The sequence below is a fragment of the Oncorhynchus masou genome, unplaced genomic scaffold (assembly GCF_036934945.1).
Source record: "Oncorhynchus masou masou isolate Uvic2021 unplaced genomic scaffold, UVic_Omas_1.1 unplaced_scaffold_1191, whole genome shotgun sequence".
NCBI lineage: Eukaryota > Metazoa > Chordata > Actinopteri > Salmoniformes > Salmonidae > Oncorhynchus > Oncorhynchus masou.
This window is the reverse complement of record NW_027001685.1, coordinates 38,559-61,467: the sequence shown is the minus strand read 5'-3', so window position 1 is coordinate 61,467 and position 22,909 is coordinate 38,559. Positions and strand designations below refer to the sequence as shown.

The 22,909-nt window shown below is 44.3% G+C and overlaps 1 protein-coding gene across 1 annotated transcript in view; it reads right to left on the bottom strand.

Moving 5' to 3' along the window:
* Nucleotides 1-786: 786 nt before the first annotated feature.
* LOC135529636 (rho-related GTP-binding protein RhoE-like) overlaps nucleotides 787-22,909 on the bottom strand; it is a 24,077-nt gene continuing 1,954 nt past the window's right edge. The window contains exons 3-5 of the mRNA XM_064958264.1: nucleotides 2,884-2,993; nucleotides 1,625-1,759; nucleotides 787-1,518 (exon numbers count right to left, since the gene is read on the bottom strand). Coding sequence (XP_064814336.1) covers nucleotides 1,270-1,518; nucleotides 1,625-1,759; nucleotides 2,884-2,993 — 494 coding nt within the window. The 3' untranslated portion in view covers nucleotides 787-1,269. The remainder of the gene's footprint in view (nucleotides 1,519-1,624; nucleotides 1,760-2,883; nucleotides 2,994-22,909) is intronic.

Below are 22,909 nucleotides of genomic sequence, written 5' to 3'. Positions count from 1 at the left end.
TTCTGAAACAGAAAGCATTAGCAGGCTAGCTGATGATACTGCTCTAGGAGAAGTTGTTCTGAAACAGATAGCATTAGCAGGCTAGCTGATGATACTGCTCTCAGAGAAGCTGTTCTGAAACAGATAGCATTAGCAGGCTAGCTGGTGATACTGCTCTAGGAGAAGCTGTTCTGAAAACATTTGAAAAGCATCGGCAGTCTAATAAAGGCATTGGAATATACCAGAATTCATGGCGCTTTTTAGCGAAGCCTTGATCTTTAAAAAGTGCATTTATACTTTAGACATATCCAGTGAACAACGTCCTTCAACCAAAGACATGCTTCATTTGTTTATTTATTTCATTCCCCTCCCTTGCTGAGAGCAGAAGGTGTTGCATAGCTGAAAGGACATGTCCATAAACTGTTCAGCATCACAATACCCTGTCTATCATTACGCCAAACAGATCAGAAGTCCTAGGAAGTCAACGGTCATTGGTTTAAATGATATGGGCTTACAGTAAATTCTACAAAATACAGGAAAGACATGACTGGAACAACGGGACTATTAGGTCAGGAAACACTTGACTTGCAACCACAAGAAGGGGAAGAGAAACAAACAAGCTGATGGAAACCATAGTGATGTGCTGCGTGCGCAGTGTCATGTCACTTCCAGGTCTTTGATCCAGTGCAAGATGGCCCCCGTCTTCAGCGTTCCAGAGTGCACCGCTGCAGTCTCTCATGGTGATGGAGTCAGCTGTACAGACGGGGTGAGCCAATCATCATGTACAGCGTGGACATCCTTTCCGAAGTCCTTAGAAAAACGTCTGGGGACTCGTTCAACTTTTCCTACGTGACACCACTTCCTGTGGAAATGGTAATTTCCTGTGAAAGGCCATGACCACTTCCTCGTCCAGCTCTAAGTGGAAACAGTGTTACTACCTCCCGGGAAGCCGCCGGAAGGAAGGCAGCTAATTGGCCCAAAGCAGAGATAGCTTCCTCTTCTGGTAAAAGATATGTAAGGGAGATGGATGGTAGACAGACAGGCTACACTGAAAGACTATTGTGTTGTCATTGATACGGTGGATTTCATCTACATTTACATTGTATGATGCATATACAAAACTCCACCCCAGGACAGCAGGCCAAGGGCTTTAAAGTGCAGGAAGGGAAGGGTCTCACCCTCTAATGTTCCAAAATGCACTATGCTCTGACCTTTAACCCCTGTCCTCACTGCATGCTTCAATCCCAGCCTGCAAACCCACTCCCGAGGGTCGTAACCCTGCCCACCAGGTCACATAACACAGCAACTCTTTGCTTTGTCCTTCCGCAGGTCTGACGCTACCGCCGCGAGGTCGGGCCTAGTGGGCATGTGCGAGATCCTTTTGTTGCCTCTGGTAGATTTGTTGCGTTTGACATTCTTGTTGTTCTTGTTGACGCAGGCCAAGGTGGCCACGTGGAAAATGTCCCTGACGCTGTTCTCTGACTGCTGGGCTGAGCACTCGATGTAGGGGGCTGAGATCTGTTTGGCCATGTTGGAACCCTGTAGAAAGAAAACACATTGGAATTTCACTTTACTTCCTGAATTGACTGAATTGAAATGGAATTGACCCAAAATCTGAAGAAAATGCACTCTACAACCACCGTACCTGATCATATGACACAGGCATCTGTCTGTGATTGGACAGCTCCACCAGCGTGGAGAGGTCGGTGCGCAGGTCCGATTTGCAGCCCACCAGGAGCATCTTGGTGTTGGGACAGAACTCCTGGATCTCCCCTTTCCACTGTGGAGGACAGAGAAAGTCATTGAGACTGGGAGGACAGGACCAGACAGAATGGGAGCTAGTCCAGACTAGCCATCAAATACTTGCCTCCTCCCGTACTTGATTCCTCGCCTCCCTCTCAAAGCTCATTGGAGGAGGAGGTACAAGAGGATGGACCTTGGAGCCTCTCCCCCAATGGATTTTGAGAGTCTGGTGTTCCACCTAATTGAGGAATCAAGGACTGGAGGTATCAAGTATTGGACGGCTTGTACACTTTTTTCAGACAGAACCTGAGCCCTCTCCTTCTGAAGGACAAAGCCACTTCCTGTTTCCAGTCACCATGCCGCATCACACGGCGTTGAACCCAGGAAGGAATGCAGTATCGGAGGATTTAAGGCCAGAGATAATCCTTCGCGTTTCCTCTCAAACACAATAAACACTCTGGGATCAATGGCCTTTAATCAGTGGATATAATCTGCTACTAATGCAGTCTAGAGAACAAGGAGTGTTTGGCTGACTGGCTGGCTGACTGGCTGGCTGGCTGGCTGGACATTGAGGGATCATGTTCAGTGTTGTACAGACAGGTGATTGTTTGAACTGGCCAAGAGGAAGGAAGGAACTATGTTTTGTAACGGAACCTTGTCATGTGTTTTTTTTTCTATAGCAGAGTCACATCAGAGGACACTAAAAGCACTCCCTTCCTTTCCCTGCCCTCCTCTCACCCTAACGCCCCCTGACCCATTACGACCTCTGTCTGTACCTCCACTCTCTAGATGTTTAAAAACAGGGAATTACTGGGAAAACGTTCTGGGGGAGGTCCAGTGAAAAGGATATTAAAATGAATTCATTGAATGAAAACTGGACATGTTAAAAACTGGACATGTTTCTTTCAAGTGAGGTAAAAGAAAAACACATGAAGGTCCATATTCTAAAGGCTGTAGAGGTTGACTAATGGTAGGTACACACAAGTGGAGGACGGACCATAATAATGTCTGGAACTGAGCCAATAGAATGGTATCAACACCTGGAAACCATGGAAACCATGTGTTTGATGTATTTGATACCATTCCATCCATTCCACTCCAACCATTATCACGAGCCTTTCCTCCCCAATTAAGGTGCCACCAGCCTCCTGTGGTACACACCTTCTTTATTACGCTGTCGAGTGTGTCAGGACGGCTGACGTCAAAACAGATAAGGACAGCGTCTGAGTCTGGGTAGGAGAGAGGCCTCACGTTGTCGTAGTATGGAGACCCTGAAACAACAGAACAAAGCACAGGTCAGCACACGGACAACTACAACTCATACAATACACAGAGAACTACAACTCTCAAACAGAGAACTACAATCAAACACATAGAACTACAACTCACACAATACACAGAGAACTACAACATAGAACTACAACTCACACAATACACAGAGAACTACAACTCACACAATACACAGAAAACTACAACTCACACAATACACAGAAAACTACAATCACACAATACACAATCACACAATACACAGAGAACTACAACTCACACAATACACAGAGAACTAACACTCCTGCTGTGGATGTAAGAGATTGAGACAGTCTGGGAAAAAACACACATGGATACATTGAGCATCCTATGGGCCAACCAAACCTGTCCAAACCAGATATTGACAGATTTTGCCTCAAAGTCACACAGGAAATCCAATAGTGATAGAGATGAAGATGTTTTGGTGATGAGAGACTATTTCTCAAACAGCGAAGGACACAGTCATTAGCATCAAGATAATGCACACTGGAAGACCATCAACAGAAGAGATGCAAACGTTATGCTAACTGCAGCAATACGTTGTGTTTGAGTTTGAGGACGAGGTTACTTCTCTCTCGAGACAGACCAGAGTTCCAGAGAAAGCAGAAACCTAGAAAACCATGCCAACCCCTTAAACTGAGACCATGTGTAGGAAAACGCTCTTCTTTCACTCTCTCCATCCCAACCTCCCTCCTCCCCTATCTCTGTAACAGCTTAGTGGTGAGGGGTTTAGGCTTACATCAAGGTGAGCGACCGGGGCACGTGAGCAGCTGTGGAAACTAAAATCTAGGGCTACCCACATGTAACAAAGTTTGCTGCCAAAGAATCCGGGGAATTTAGTTTTTCATGTCTAAAGTGGCTGGGACTCTTGGGAGGTTTTTCCACAAGCCCAGAGGAAGCCACCACACACACACCCGCACACAGGAAGGAATGCAGTATCTGGAAGAAGCTGGATCAACATCCATTCATCGTCCTCCTGCCCTGCCACACACCCTATTCCCTATATCGTGCACTACTTTTGACCAGAGTGCTCTATAGAAGTGCACGATATAGGGAATATTGTGTCATTTCAGACCCACCCAGGCCAGGGTTTCTCTCTATAGCTACTGCAAAGCTGGCCGTAAGATGGCTGATCATAAAAACACTGTGTTTGGTTGGATGTTGGGGATGGGGGTAAGGATCAGTTAGAGGATGTGGAGGATGGGGGTAAGGATCAGTTAGAGGATGGGGTTAAGGATCAGTTAGAGGATGTGGAGGATGGGGGTAAGGATCAGTTAGAGGATGGGGTTAAGGATCAGTTAGAGGATGTGGAGGATGGGGGTAAGGATCAGTTAGAGGATGTTGAGGATGGGGGTAAGGATCAGTTAGAGGATGTGGAGGATGGGGGTAAGGATGGGGTTAAGGATCAGTTAGAGGATGTGGAGGATGGGGGTAAGGATCAGTTAGATTTAAGGATCAGTTAGAGGATGTGGAGGATGGGGGTAAGGATCAGTTAGAGGATGTTGAGGATGGGGGTAAGGATCAGTTAGAGGATGTGGAGGATGGGGGTAAGGGTTAGAGGATGTTGAGGATGGGGGTAAGGATCAGTTAGAGGATGTTGAGGATGGGGTAAGGATCAGTTAGAGGATTTGAGGATGGGGGTAAGGATCAGTTAGAGGATGTGAGGATGGGGGTAAGGATCAGTTAGAGGATGTTGAGGATGGGGGTAAGGATCAGTTAGAGGATGTGAGGATGGGGGTAAGGATCAGTTAGAGGATGTTGAGGATGGGGGTAAGGATCAGTTAGAGGATGTTGAGGATGGGGGTAAGGATCAGTTAGAGGATCTGAGGATGGGGGTAAGGATCAGTTAGAGGATGTTGAGGATGGGGGTAAGGATCAGTTAGAGGATGTTGAGGATGGGGGTAAGGATCAGTTAGAGGATGTTGAGGATGGGGGTAAGGATCAGTTAGAGGATGTTGAGGATGGGGGTAAGGATCAGTTAGAGGATGTTGAGGATGGGGGTAAGGATCAGTTAGAGGATGTTGAAGATGGGGTAAGGATCAGTTAGAGGATGTGGAGGATGGGGGTAAGGATCAGTTAGAGGATGTTGAGGATGGGGGTAAGGATCAGTTAGAGGATGTTGAAGATGGGGTAAGGATCCGTTAGAGGATGTTGAGGATGGGGTAAGGATCAGTTAGAGGATGTTGAGGATGGGGGTAAGGATCAGTTAGAGGATGTTGAGGATGGGGTAAGGATCAGTTAGAGGATGTTGAGGATGGGGGTAAGGATCAGTTAGAGGATGTTGAGGATGGGGGTAAGGAATCAGTTAGAGGATGTTGAAGATGGGGTAAGGATCAGTTAGAGGATGTTGAGGATGGGGTAAGGATCAGTTAGAGGATGTTGAGGATGGGGGTAAGGATCAGTTAGAGGATGTTGAGGATGGGGTAAGGATCAGTTAGAGGATGTTGAGGATGGGGTAAGGATCAGTTAGAGGATGTTGAGGATGGGGGTAAGGATCAGTTAGAGGATGTTGAGGATGGGGGTAAGGATCAGTTAGAGGATGTTGAAGATGGGGTAAGGATCAGTTAGAGGATGTTGAGGATGGGGGTAAGGATCAGTTAGGGGATGTTGAGGATGATGGGGTAAGGATCAGTTAGAGGATGTTGAGGATGGGGTAAGGATCAGTTAGAGGATGTTGATAGATGGGGTAAGGATCATGTTAGAGGATGTTGAGGATGGGGGTAAGGATCCGTTAGAGGATGTTGAGGATGGGGTAAGGATCAGTTAGAGGATGTTGAGGATGGGGTAAGGATCCGTTTGAGGATGTTGAGGATGGGGTAAGGATCAGTTAGAGGATGTTGAGGATGGGGGTCAGGATCAGTTAGAGGATGTTGAGGATGGGGGTAAGATCAGTTAGAGGATGTTGAGGATGGGGGTAAGGATCAGTTAGAGGATGTTGAGGATGGGGGTAAGGATCAGTTAGAGGATGTTGAGGATGGGGGTAAGGATCAGTTAGAGGATTGAGGATGGGGGAAGATCAGTTAGAGGATGTTGAGGATGGGGTAAGGATCAGTTAGAGGATGTTGAGGATGGGGGTAAGGATCAGTTAGAGGATGTTGAGGATGGGGTAAGGATCAGTTAGAGGATGTTGAGGATGGGGGTAAGGATCAGTTAGAGGATGTTGAGGATGGGGTCCAGGATCAGTTAGAGGATGTTGAGGATGGGGGTAAGGATCAGTTAGAGGATGTTGAGGATGGGGGTAAGGATCAGTTAGAGGATGTTGAGGATGGGGGTAAGGCCCAATCAGTTAGAGGATGTTGAGGATGGGGGTAAGGATCAGTTAGAGGATGTTGAGGATGGGGTAAGGATCAGTGAAAGGATGTTGAGGATGGGGGTAAGGATCAGTTAGAGGATGTTGAGGATTACAGGGGTAAGGATCAGTTAGAGGATGTTGAGGATGGGCAGGCCAAGGATCAGTTAGAGGATGTTGAGGATGGAGTTAGAGGATGGGGGGTAAGGATCAGTTAGAGGATGTTGAGGATGGGGGTAAGGATCAGTTAGAGGATGTTGAGGATGGGGGTAATGGATCAGTTAGAGGATGTTGAGGATGGGGGTCAGGATCAGTTAGAGGATGTTGAGGATGACCCTACGGATCAGTTAGAGGATGTTGAAGATGGGGTAAGGATCAGTTAGAGGATGTTGAGGATGGGGGTAAGGATCAGTTAGAGGATGTTGAGGATGGGGTAAGGATCAGTTAGAGGATGTTGAGGATCTGGTAAGGATCAGTTAGAGGATGTTGAGGATTCTTGATCAGTTAGAGGATGTTGACGCAGGATGGGGGTGGATCAGTTAGAGGATGTTGAGGATGGGGGTAAGGATCAGTTAGAGGATGTTGAGAATGGGGGTAAGGATCAGTTAGAGGATGTTGAGGATGGGGGTAAGGATCAGTTAGAGGATGTTGAGGATGGGGTAGCTTGCTGCTCAGTCCTCAACGGAGAGGAACGCAGAAGGATATGTTTCACATATGATTCAGTTTCCCCAGATCACACAGTCTATGTGATTCAGTTACCCCAGGTCACACAGTCAATATGATTCAGTTACCCAGGTGACACAGTCTATGTGATTCAGTTACCCCAGGTCACACAGTCAATATGATTCAGTTACCCAGGTCACACAGTCTATATGATTCAGTTACCCAGGTCACACAGTCTATATAATTCAGTTTCCCCAGGTCACACAGTCTATATGATTCAGTTACCCAGGTCACACAGTCTATATAATTCAGTTACCCCAGGTCACACAGTCAATATGATTCAGTTACCCAGGTGACACAGTCTATATGATTCAGTTACCCAGGTCACACAGTCTATGTGATTCAGTTACCCAGGTCACACAGTCTCTATGATTCAGTTTCCCCAGGTCACACAGTCTATATGATTCAGTTACCCAGGTCACACAGTCTATATGATTCAGTTACCCAGGTCACACAGTCTATGTGATTCAGTTACCCAGGTCACACAGTCTATATGATTCAGTTTCCCCAGGTCACAGAGTCAATATGATTCAGTTACCCAGGTCACATGGTCTATATAATTCAGTTACCCCAGGTCACACAGTCAATATGATTCAGTTACCCAGGTGACACAGTCTATATGATTCAGTTACCCAGGTCACACAGTCAATATGATTCAGTTACCCAGGTCACACAGTCAATATGATTCAGTTACCCAGGTCACACAGTCTATATGATTCAGTTTCCCCAGATCACACAGTCTATATGATTCAGTTACCCAGGTCACACAGTCTATATGATTCAGTTAGCCAGGTCACACAGTGTAAATGAGTATACAGTACAGCTGATCTAAGGCATGCAGACATGCAAAAACTAATTTGATTGAGTTTTCTTTCAGGCTAACAACGTTAACAATGTTAATATGCACCGCTCCTCTTAAGTTTGCCGAAAGATCTCAACGTTTACAAAAGGGCTCTTTGTTCAGTAGCAAGTACCCATTAAACCTTTCGTCCCCGGAATGTGAAACATGCGGCTCCACTCGCCGAGCTCAGAAATGGATCCGATGCTGGCTGCTGACCGTGGTCTGTAGAAGGGAAGGCCCGGGAGCTTGCTGAAGCAGAGCCCATCTCAGCTGTCTGGAAGCCAGAGTGGACAGGCAGCAGGCCCTGAACAACTGACCGCAGAAACACACAGGATCCAGGTTGGGATTCAGAAGAGATGCTTTGCATTCAAGTTAGTGGAGGAATGTCAGTGGTGCCTGTGTAACGTCTGATAGGGACCCCCTGCCGGTTGTCTCTCTGAGTGTCACTGGCCTCTTTGTGTGGAGGTGAACCAGCTGCTGTCTCCCTCCTATAGGCTGGCTCAAAGCCTTCAGCGTGCACGGAGCACGGCCCGGCCTACAACAGTGTCAACAAACGCGATAGTAGTCAATCCATCATCCTGTCTCAGCCGCTGAATCACACAGCAGTGATGCGGGAGGCATGTGTGGAGGCAGGGAGAGAGGGAGGAGACAGGACGGCACCAGCTGGCGCTGAGGAAACTTTGATTGCCCTTCATTTCTAAATAGTCTCCCACTGTATTTGTTTAGAAAATGAACAGGTAATATTGTTGAAATAAGTCACATCTGAATCGATGCCTCAGGTACAAAGCAACAAACACCTTGAGGACCACTTCCTCCAAACCTCTCAGATGGGTCAATATACCAATGGGGGAGAATGAGGGACAACTCATTTACACAGAACGGGCACGTGCCCTGGGATACCTCAAGGGGACCCCCAACGCTGGAGGTCGAGGCCCCTCAAATAACATATGAACATGACAGAAGTCATGGCAAAATGTCCAAAGAATTGCAGGAAATTCACTTGAAAACTGCAACATTTTCTCTTAGCCTCATGATAAAACTGCAACATTTTCTCTTAGCCTCATGATAAAACTGCAACATTTCCTCTTAGCCTCATGGTAAAACTGCAACATTTTCTCTTAGCCTCATGATAAAACTGCAACATTTCCTCTTAGCCTCATGATAAAACTGCAACATTTTCTCTTAGCCTCATGATAAAACTGCAACATTTTCTCTCTGTCCCATGGCAAAATGTTTTCAATTGCAGGAAAGGCCCCTGGAGGTAGGTGCTCCCAAATCCGGCCCTGGGGAATGAGCTCCTGCAGATAAGCCCAGCTCAGCTCTAGCTTTATCCACGGTATCTAGCACCCTCCTCTTCCCCGTCCTCCTCCTCCCCATCCTCCCTCTTCCTTCAGCATGTGATTGATATGGAGGAGCCTGCAGGTTAGCAGCTGTGGGATTCACTCCCCCCTTTGAAATCTCCCTAACTAACTCAGCAGCCCCAGCACTAATCAATATGTTTCCCTCTGCCGCTTGACTTGCCAGGGAGCAGTAGGGGGGCAGGAACTCAGGCATCTGTGGAACTGGAGCCCCCACTAACCCTTCCAAACTGAAACGCACAACCCCCTGCCCCTCCCAGGAAGGAACCTACAACCCCCTGCCCCTCCCAGACTGAAACGCACAACCCCCTGCCCCTCCCAGGAAGGAACCTACAACCCCCTGCCCCTCCCAGACTGAAACGCACAACCCCCTGCCCCTCCCAGGAAGGAACCCACATCCCCCTGCCCCTCCCAGGAAGGAACCCACAACCCCCTGCCCCTCCCAGGAAGGAACCCACATCCCCCTAACCCCCAGGAAGGAACCCACATCCCCCTAACCCTCCCAGGAAGGAACCCACATCCCCCTAACCCTCCCAGGAAGGAACCCACAACCCCCTGCCCCTCCCATACTGAAACGCACAACCCCCTGCCCCTCCCATACTGAAACGCACAACCCCCTGCCCCTCCCATACTGAAACGCACAACCCTCTGCCCCTCCCAGGAAGGAACCCACATCCCCCTGCCCCTCCCAGGAAGGAACCCACATCCCCCTGCCCCTCCCAGGAAGGAACCCACATCCCCCTGACCCCTGACCCACAGGACTCCCTACAGTACGAAGTGGTGGTGGACTGACCCTGGCGCATTTGGTCTGTTTATCTGTGATGCTGTTAATGAACCACAGACAGTCAGTCAGGGGGTAATAATAAAATGGAGGTCGTTAAGGTAGTGTCCTGGGAAGTTATGAACTCCCATTTGTCCTCTGTGTGCTCCTTCACCTTCAGGGTTAAAGGTTAGAGGCCTGTTGGCTGGGCTACGGGGTGTTGAAATGGATCAGTTAGAGGATTTCTTTCATTGCGTCTCTCCTTGGATGTTGAAAGTGGAGGTGTGTGTCTGAGGCAGTTTTCTAAGAGGATTGGCTGTCTGCCTGCCCGATTTTATTTAAGAGTTAGGATAGTGAGTTGATATGGGTTCAATAGCTTTATGTCAGTGGTATTTCAAGATTTTTTCTGCAGGGACCCCATTTCTTTCACCAGCATTTCTGGGAACCCATTTTCCCCACCACATATCTAATGACAGAACTTTAAAGCCTGTCCATTTTCTAGGAGGGCAGCAGAGTAGCCTAATGGTTAAAGCGTTGGGATAGTAACCAAAATGTTGCTTGTGTAAAAATGTGCCGTTCTGCACTTGAGCAAGGCAGTAAAATAATTTGTACTTCTAATTTTTGTAATAATTTTATTTGTCGACCCAACTGCAATTCCCCCACTAGGGGTCATGAACCTGACTTTGAATACCACTGCTTTATATCCATATGTGAGTGGAAGGCAGGTTACTGGGCTGTGTTCTATACTATACTGTATTACTGGGCTGTGTTCTATACTATACTGTATTACTGGGTTGTGTTCTATACTATACTGTATTACTGGGTTGTGTTCTATACTATACTCTATTACTGGGTTGTGTTCTATACTATACTATACTATACTGTATTACTGGGCTGTGTTCTATACTATACTGTATTACTGGGTTGTGTTCTATACTATACTGTATTACTGGGTTGTGTTCTATACTATACTGTATTACTGGGTTGTGTTCTATACTATACTGTATTACTGGGTTGTGTTCTATACTATACTGTATTACTGGGTTGTGTTCTATACTATACTATATTACTGGGTTGTGTTCTATACTATACTATACTCTATTACTGGGTTGTGTTCTATACTATACTATACTATATTACTGGGGTGTGTTCTATACTATACTGTATTACTGGGCTGTGTTCTATACTATACTGTATTACTGGGTTGTGTTCTATACTATACTGTATTACCGGGTTGTGTTCTATACTATACTCTATTACTGGGTTGTGTTCTATACTATACTATACTGTATTACTGGGCTGTGTTCTATACTATACTGTATTACTGGGTTGTGTTCTATACTATACTGTATTACTGGGTTGTGTTCTGCACTATACTGTATTGCTGGGTTGTGTTCTATATTATACTGTATTACTGGGTTGTGTTCTATACTATACTGTGTTACTGGGTTGTGTTCTATACTATACTGTATTACTGGGTTGTGTTCTGCACTATACTGTATTGCTGGGTTGTGTTCTATATTATACTGTATTACTGGGTTGTGTTCTATACTATACTGTGTTACTGGGTTGTGTTCTATACTATACTGTATTACTGGGTTGTGTTCTGTACTATACTGTATTACTGGGTTGTGTTCTATATTATACTGTATTACTGGGTTGTGTTCTATACTATACTGTGTTACTGGGTTGTGTTCTATACTATACTATACTGTAATACTGGGTTGTGTGCTGTACTATACTGTATTACTGGGTTGTGTTCTATACTATACTGTATTACTGCGTTGTGTTCTATACTATACTATAATGTATTACTGGGTTGTGTTCAATACTATATTATACTGTATAACTGGGTTGTGTTCTATACTATACTGTATTACTGGGTTGTGTTCTATACTATACTGTATTACTTGGTTGTGTTCTATATTATACTATACTGTATTACTGGGATGTGTTCTACACTATACTATACTGTATTACTGGGCTGTGTTCTATACTATACTGTATTACTTGGTTGTGTTCTATATTATACTATACTATACTGTATTACTTTGTGTTCTATACTATACTATACTGTATTACTTGTTGTGTTCTATATTATACTATACTATACTGTATTACTGGGCTGTGTTCTATATTATACTATACTATACTGTATTACTGGGTTGTGTTCTATGGTAAATACTGTATTACTGGGCTGTGTTCTATACTATACTATAATATACTATACTATACTGTATTACTGGGATGTGTTCTATACTATACTATACTGTATTAATGGGTTGTGTTCTATACTATACTGTATTACTGGGCTGTGTTCTATACTATACTGTATTACTGGGCTGTGTTCTATACTATACTGTATTACTGGGCTATGTTCTATACTATACTATACTGTAGTACTTGGTTGTATTCTATATTATACTATACTATATTACTGGGCTGTGTTCTATACTATACTATATTACTGGGCTGTGTTCTATACTATACTGTATTACTGGGTTGTGTTCTATACTATACTGTATTACTGGGCTGTGTTCTATACTATACTGTATTACTGGGCTGTGTTCTACACTATACTATACTATACTATACTATACTGTATTACTTGGTTGTGTTCTATATTATACTATACTATACTGTATTACTGGGCTGTGTTCTATACTATACTATATTACTGGGCTGTGTTCTATACTATACTATACTGTATTCCTGGGTTGTGTTCTATACTATACTGTATTACTGGGCTGTGTTCTATACTATAATATACTATACTGTATTACTGGGTTGTGTTCTATACTATACTGTATTACTGGGTTGTGTTCTATACTATACTGTATTACTGGGTTGTGTTCTATATTATATTGTATTACTGGGTTGTGTTCTATACTATACTGTAATACTGGGTTGTGTTCTATACTATACTGTATTACTGGGTTGTGTTCTATACTATACTGTATTACTGGGTTGTGTTCTGTACTATACTGTATTACTGGGTTGTGTTCTATATTATACTGTATTACTGGGTTGTGTTCTATACTATACTGTGTTACTGGGTTGTGTTCTATACTATACTATACTGTAATACTGGGTTGTGTGCTGTACTATACTGTATTACTGGGTTGTGTTCTATACTATACTGTATTACTGCGTTGTGTTCTATACTATACTATAATGTATTACTGGGTTGTGTTCAATACTATACTATACTGTATTACTGGGTTGTGTTCTATACTATACTGTATTACTTGGGTTGTGTTCTATATTATACTATACTATACTGTATTACTGGGATGTGTTCTACACTATACTATACTGTATTACTGGGCTGTGTTCTATACTATACTGTATGACCCACAGTGTTCTATATTATACTATACTATACTGTATTACTGGGCTGTGTTCTATACTATATTATACTGTATTACTTGGTTGTGTTCTATATTATACTATACTATACTGTATTAATGTGTTCTATATTATACTATACTATACTGTATTACTGGGTTGTGTTCTATACAATACTGTATTACTGGGCTGTGTTCTATACTATACTATAATATACTATACTATACTGTATTACTGGGCTGTGTTCTATACTATACTATACTGTATTAATGGGTTGTGTTCTATACTATACTGTATTACTGGGCTGTGTTCTATACTATACTGTATTACTGGGCTGTGTTCTATACTATACTATACTGTATTACTGGGCTATGTTCTATACTATACTGTAGTACTTGGTTGTATTCTATATTATACTATACTATATTACTGGGCTGTGTTCTATACTATACTATACTGTATTACTGGGCTGTGTTCTATACTATACTGTATTACTGGGTTGTGTTCTATACTATACTGTATTACTGGGCTGTGTTCTATACTATACTGTATTACTGGGCTGTGTTCTACACTATACTATACTATACTATACTGTATTACTTGGTTGTGTTCTATATTATACTATACTATACTGTATTACTGGGCTGTGTTCTATACTATACTATATTACTGGGCTGTGTATACTATACTATACTGTATTACTGGGCTGTGTTCTATATTATACTATACTGTATTCCTGGGTTGTGTTCTATACTATACTGTATTACTGGGCTGTGTTCTATACTATACTGTACTATATTACTGGGTTGTTCTATACTATACTGTACTGTATTACTGGGCTGTGTTCCATACTATACTATACTGTATTACTGGGCTGTGTTCTATACTATACTGTATTACTGGGTTGTGTTCTATACTATACTGTATTACTGGTTGTGTTCTATACTATACTGTATTACTGGGTTGTGTTCTATACTATACTGTATTACTGGGTTGTGTTCTATACTATCCTATACTATACTGTATTACTGGGTTGTGTTCTATACTATACTGTATTACTGGGTTGTGTTCTGTACTATACTGTATTACTGGGTTGTGTTCTATACTATACTGTATTACTGGGTTGTGTTCAATACTATACTGTATTACCGAGTTGTGTTCTATACTATACTGTATTACTGGGTTGTGTTCTATACTATACTATACTGTATTACTGGGTTGTGTTCTGTACTATACTATATTACTTGGTTTTGTTCTATACTATACTATACTGTATTACTGGGCTGTGTTCTATACTATTCTATACTATACTGTATTACTGGGCTGTGTTCTATACTATACTGTATTACTGGGATGTGTTCTATACTATACTGTATTACTGGGTTGTGTTCTATACTATACTGTATTACTGGGCTGTGTTCTATACTATACTGTACTATATTACTGGGTTGTGTTCTATACTATACTGTACTGTATTACTGGGCTGTGTTCTATACTATACTATACTGTATTACTGGGCTGTGTTCTATACTATACTGTATTACTGGGTTGTGTTCTATACTATACTGTATTACTGGGTTGTGTTCTATACTATACTGTATTACTTGGTTGTGTTCTATATTATACTATACTATACTGTATTACTGGGCTGTGTTCTATACTATACTATACTGTATTACTTGGTTGTGTTCTATATTATACTATACTATACTGTATTACTGGGCTGTGTTCTATATTATACTATACTATACTGTATTACTGGGTTGTGTTCTATACAATACTGTATTACTGGGCTGTGTTCTATACTATACTATAATATACTATACTATACTGTATTACTGGGATGTGTTCTATACTATACTATACTGTATTAATGGGTTGTGTTCTATACTATACTGTATTACTGGGCTGTGTTCTATACTATACTGTATTACTGGGCTGTGTTCTATACTATACTATACTGTATTACTGGGCTATGTTCTATACTATACTATACTGTAGTACTTGGTTGTATTCTATATTATACTATACTATATTACTGGGCTGTGTTCTATACTATACTATACTGTATTACTGGGCTGTGTTCTATACTATACTGTATTACTGGGTTGTGTTCTATACTATACTGTATTACTGGGCTGTGTTCTATACTATACTGTATTACTGGGCTGTGTTCTACACTATACTATACTATAATATACTATACTGTATTACTTGGTTGTGTTCTATATTATACTATACTATACTGTATTACTGGGCTGTGTTCTATACTATACTATATTACTGGGCTGTGTTCTATACTATACTATACTATACTGTATTACTGGGCTGTGTTCTATATTATACTATACTGTATTCCTGGGTTGTGTTCTATACTATACTGTATTACTGGGCTGTGTTCTATACTATACTGTACTATATTACTGGGTTGTTCTATACTATACTGTACTGTATTACTGGGCTGTGTTCTATACTATACTATACTGTATTACTGGGCTGTGTTCTATACTATACTGTATTACTGGGTTGTGTTCTATACTATACTGTATTACTGGGTTGTGTTCTGCACTATACTGTATTACTGGGTTGTGTTCTATATTATACTGTATTACTGGGTTGTGTTCTATACTATCCTATACTGTATTACTGGGTTGTGTTCTGTACTATACTATATTACTTGGTTTTGTTCTGTACTATACTGTATTACTGGGTTGTGTTCTATACTATACTATACTGTATTACTGGGTTGTGTTCTGTACTATACTATATTACTTGGTTTTGTTCTATACTATACTATACTGTATTACTGGGCTGTGTTCTATACTATTCTATACTATACTGTATTACTGGGCTGTGTTCTATACTATACTGTATTACTGAGATGTGTTCTATACTATACTGTATTACTGGGTTGTGTTCTATACTATACTGTATTACTGGGTTGTGTTCTATATTATACTGTATTAATGGGTTGTGTTCTATACTATACTGCATTACTGGGTTGTGTTCTATACTATACTGTTTTCCTGCGTTGTGTTCTATACTATACTGTATTACTGGGTTGTGTTCTATACTATACAATACTGTATTACTGGGTTGTGTTCTATACTATACTGTATTACTGGGGTGTGTTCTATACTATCCTATAGTATACTGTATTACTGGGTTGTGTTCTATACTATACTGTATTACTGGGTATTACTGGGTATTATATTCTATACTATACTCTATTACTGGGTTGTGTTCTATACTATACTGTATTACTGGGTTGTGTTCTATACTATACTGTATTACTGGGTTGTGTTCTGTACTATACTGTATTACTGGGTTGTGTTCTGTACTATACTGTATATCCAGTAGCTTACTTTTTGTTTTTACTGTGAGAGTTCGTGTTAGTCTGCTGTACCTCCACTCCTGTTTGGCTATGCTCCTTCCCTTCCTCTATTCCTGCTTGAAAACAAAGCGGACAGGGAGGCAGAGCCCATCAATGTGCAGCTCAGTCCTGGTAATGAGCAGAGCTCAGGTGTCTCTACCTTGTTAAAGCCTGGATAGAGGCATGGGATAAGCCAGTCGCTCAGAGGCCCTACTGAATAAAAGAGGGGTTCCCATTAGGGGATACATAGGCTCTGCAGTACACACACACACACACACACACACACACACACACACACACACACACACACACACACACACACACACACACACACACACACACACAGCCTCAGACCAGCTCTGTGTTTGCCCACTGAAGCTGAGCCAATCACAGAGTCGTGCCTAGGAAAGGCTCAGGAGACCTACTGAAGAAGTCAGGAGAAAGACAGACAGACAGACAGACAGACAGTCCCTCTACACTACAGACAGACACTCCCTCTACACTACAGACAGACACTCCCTCTACACTACACTCCCTCTACACTACAGACAGACACTCCCTCTACACTACAGACAGACACTCCCTCTACACTACACTACAGGCAGACACTCCTCTACACTACACTACAGACAGACACTCCCTCTACACTACATTACAGACAGACACTACAGACAGACACTCCCTCTACACTACACTACAGACAGACACTCCCTCTACACTACACTACAGACAGACACCTACACTACACTACAGACAGACACTCCCTCTACACTACACTACAGACAGACACTCCCTCTACACTACATTACAGACAGACACTCCTCTACACTACACTACAGACAGACACTCCCTCTACACCACACTACAGACAGACAGTCCCTCTACACTACACTACAGACAGACACTCCCTCTACACTACATTACAGACAGACACTCCCTCTACACTACATTACAGACAGACACTCCCTCTACACACTACAGACAGACACCCTCTACACTACACTACAGACAGACACTCCCTCTACACTACACTACAGACAGACACTCCCTCTACACTACATTACAGACAGACACATTCCCTCTACACTACATTACAGGCAGACACTCCCTCTACACTACACTACAGACAGACACTCCCTCTACACTACAGACAGACAGACAGACTCCCTCCTCTACACTACACTACACTACAGACAGACACTCCCTCTACACTACATTACAGACAGACACTCCCCTACACTACACTACAGACAGACATACACTACAGACAGACACTCCCTCTACACTACATTACAGGCAGACACTCCCTCAACACTACATTACAGACAGACACTCCCTCTACACTACACTACAGACAGACAGTCCCTCTACACTACATTACAGGCAGACACTCCCTCTACACTACACTACAGACAGACACTCCCTCTACACTCCCTCTACACTAAGACAGACACTCCCTCTACACTACATTACAGACAGACTCCTCTACACTACACTACAGACACTCCCTCTACACTACACAGACACTCCCTACACTACACTACAGACAGACACTACACTACAGACAGACAGACTCCCTCTACACACATTACAGACAGACACTCCCTCTACACTACATTACAGACAGACACTCCCTCTACACTCCCTCAGACACTACACTACAGACAGACACTCCCTCTACACTACACTACAGACAGACACTCCCTCTACACTACATTACAGACAGACACTCCCTCTACACTACAGACAGACACTCCCTCTACACTACAGACAGACACTCCCTCTACACTACATTACAGACAGACACTCCCTCTACACTACACTACAGACAGACACTCCCTCTACACTACACTACAGACAGACACTCCCTCTACACTACATTACAGACAGACACTCCCTCTACACTACACTACAGACAGACACTCCCTCTACACTACACTACAGACAGACACTCCCTCTACACTACACTACAGACAGACACTCCCTCTACACTACACTACAGACAGACACTCCCTCTACACTACACTACAGACACTCCCTCTACACTACATTACAGACAGACACTCCCTCTACACTACACTACAGGCAGACACTCCCTCTACACTACACTACAGACAGACACTCCCTCTACACTACACTACAGACAGACACTCCCTCTACACTACATTACAGACAGACACTCCCTCTACACTACATTACAGACAGACACTCCCTCTACACTACATTACAGACAGACACTCCCTCTACACTACATTACAGACAGACAGTCCCTCTACACTACATTACAGACAGACACTCCCTCTACACTACACTACAGACAGACACTCCCTCTACACTACATTACAGACAGACACTCCCTCTACACTACACTACAGACAGACAGTCCCTCTACACTACATTACAGACAGACAGACACTCCCTCTACACTACAGACAGACAGACACTCCCCTACACTACACTACAGACAGACATACACTACATTACAGACAGACACTCCCTCTACACTACATTACAGACAGACACTCCCTCTACACTACACTACAGACAGACACTCCCTCTACACTACATTACAGACAGACACTCCCTCACACACTACACTACAGACAGACACTCCTCTACACTACATTACAGACAGACAGTCCCTCTACACTACACTACAGACAGACACTCCCTCTACACTACAGACAGACAGACTCCTCTACACACAACCACAGACAGACACTCCCTCTACACTACACTACAGACAGACACTCCCTCTACACTACATTACACAGACACTCCCTCTACCTCTACACTACAGACAGACACTCCTCTACACTACACTACAGACAGACACTCCCCCTACACTACAGACAGACAGTCCCTCTCTACAGCTACACTACAGACAGACAGTCCCTCTACACTACACCAGACAGACACTCCCTCTACACTACAGACAGACATTACAGACAGTCCCTCTACACTACAGACAGACAGACAGTCCCTCTACACTACAGGCAGACACTCCCCACACTACATTACAGACAGACACTCCCTCTACACTACATTACAGACAGACACTCCCTCTACACTACATTACAGACAGACAGTCCCTCTACACTACTCTACACTACATTACAGACAGACAGTCTCCCTCTACACTACATTACAGACAGACACTCCCTCTACACTACATTACAGACAGACACTCCCTCTACACTACACTACAGACAGACACTCCCTCTACACTACACTACAGACAGACACTCCCTCTACAGCCAACCAGGCAGACAGACACTACACTACAGACAGACAGTCCCTCTACACTACACTACAGACAGACACTCCCTCTACACTACATTGCAGACAGACAGTCCCTCTACACTACAGACAGACACTCCCTCTACACTACAGGCAGACAGACATTCCCTCTACACTACAGGCAGACAGACAGTCCCTCTACACTACACTACAGACAGACAGTCCCTCTACACTACACTACACTACAGGCAGACAGACAGTCCCTCTACACTACATGCAGACAGTCCCTCTACAATACATGCAGACAGACAGTCCCTCTACACTACATTACAGGCAGACAGTCCCTCTACACTACAGACAGACAGACAGTCTCTCTACAGCCAACCAGGCAGACAGACAGTCCCTCTATACTACAAGCAGACAGTCCCTCTACAGCCAACCAGGCAGACAGACAGACCCTCTACAGCCAACCAGACAGACAGTCCCTCTACAGCCAACCAGACAGACAGACAGTCAGTCCCTCTACAGCCAACCAGACAGACAGACAGTCAGTCCCTCTACAGCCAACCAGACAGGCAGACAGTCCCTCTACAGCCAACCAGACAGACAGTCCCTCTACAGCCAACCAGACAGACAGACAGTCAGTCCCTCTACAGCCAACCAGACAGACAGACAGTCAGTCCCTCTACAGCCAACCAGACAGGCAGACAGTCCCTCTACAGCCAACCAGACAGACAGTCCCTCTACAGCCAACCGGACAGACAAACAGACCCACTCGGCAACCGAGCCCCAGCTTGAACTACCACCTCCACCTCCCCAGGTTACAAGCACAGTCCAGGCAGGGGACAGCTGAGGGGGAAGCATAGAGGCTAAAGGTTTGCAGACCTGGGGCAAAAGCAGGAGAGGGCTGGGGGAACGTGGGGCAAAAGCAGGGAGAGGGCTGGGGGAACGTGGGGCAAAAGCAGGGAGAGGGTTGAGGGAACGTGGAGCAAAAGCAGGGAGAGGGCTGAGGGAACGTGGGGCAAAAGCAGGGAGAGGGCTGGGGGAACGTGGGGCAAAAGCAGGGGAGAGGGCTGGGGGAACGTGGGGGCAAAAGCAGGGAGAGGGCTGGGGGAACGTGGGGCAAAAGAAGGGAGAGGGCTGGGGGACGTGGGGCAAAAGCAGGGAGAGGGCTGGGGGAACGTGGGGCAATGGCAGGGAGAGGGCTGGGGGAACGTGGGGCAAAAGCAGGGAGAGGGCTGGGGGAACGTGGGGTAAAAGCAGGGAGAGGGCTGGGGGAACGTGGGGTAAAAGCAGGGAGAGGGCTGGGGGAAGTGGGGCAAAAGCAGGGAGAGGGCTGGGGGAACGTGGGGCAAAAGGGGAGAGGGCTGGGGGGAGTGGGGTGGAAGGGAGAGGGCTGGGGGACGTGGGGTAAGGGAAGGGCAGGGAGAGGGCTGGGGGAACGTGGGGTAAAAGCAGGGAGAGGGCTGAGGGAACGTGGGGCAAAAGCAGGGAGAGGGCTGGGGGAACGTGGGGCAAAAGCAGGGAGAGGGCTGGGGGAGTGTGGAGCAATGGAAGGGAGAGGGCTGGGGAGTGTGGGGCTACGGAAGGGAGAGGGCTGGGGAGTGTGGAGCAATGGAAGGGAGAGGGCTAGGGGAGTGTGGAGCAATGGAAGGGAGAGGGCTGGGGGAGTGTGGAGCAATGGAAGGGAGAGGGCTGGGGGGAGTGTGGAGCAATGGAAGGGAGAGGGCTGGGGAGTGTGGAGCAATGGAAGGGAGAGGGCTGGGGGAGTGTGGAGCAATGGAAGGGAGAGGGCTGGGGGAGTGTGGAGCAATGGAAGGGAGAGGGCTGGGGAGTGTGGATCAATGGAAGGGAGAGGGCTAGGGGAGTGTGGAGCAATGGAAGGGAGAGGGCTAGGGGAGTGTGGGTTATTCAACACATAATTACTTCCAGACTTCCAGCATGGATGGAGATCTCATGAGGTTAACTCCTCGACACGAGAAACCAGTACACTGGAAGAGGCCAGTATAAGACTAATAAACTGCACCAGGTACAGAAATAGCAGTTTGTCTGGAGGGAGGACAGTCTTCTCACTGTTACTGATTGGCTGCATGGTGTCTTTGTTGAGGGGGAGGGCTGGAGAAGCATGGCAGAACATTTGGTCAGTGGTGTCTGTCTGAATGGTTCAACCAGCTGGTCCATCCCTACAATTCCACAGTAGCATCATGACTTCTTCTAAGCATGTAACAAACCAGAACTTGATAATAAATAACAGATCATTTAGGTTTCATTAAAAATGAAATATTCATCACTGTCAACAGATGTATTCCTCCATGACAAGCTGCACACACACTGTGAGACCAACAGGTCCTGACATGCCTGGCAGCTGCATTTCTAATGGACAGCAGCTGATCAATGGGCATCATGGAAGCCAAAGGCAAACAATAAATAAAGCATTTATCCTGCATCTACCCAGGTTATATACATCTACCCAGGTTATATACATCTACCCAGGTTATATACATCTACCCAGGTTATATACATCTACCCAGGTTATATACATCTACCCAGGTTATATACATCTACCCAGGTTATATACATCTACCCAGGTTATATACATCTACCCAGGTTATATACATTTACCCAGGTTATATACATCTACCCAGGTTATATACATCTACCCAGGTTATATACATCTACCCAGGTTATATACATCTACCCAGGTTATATACATCTACCCAGGTTATATACAGGTTATATACATCTACCCAGGTTATATACATTTACCCAGGTTATATACAGGTTATATACATTTACCCAGGTTATATACATCTACCCAGGTTATATACATTTACCCAGGTTATATACATTTACCCAGGTTATATACATCTACCCAGGTTATATACATCTACCCAGGTTATATACATCTACCCAGGTTATATACATCTACCCAGGTTATATACATCTACCC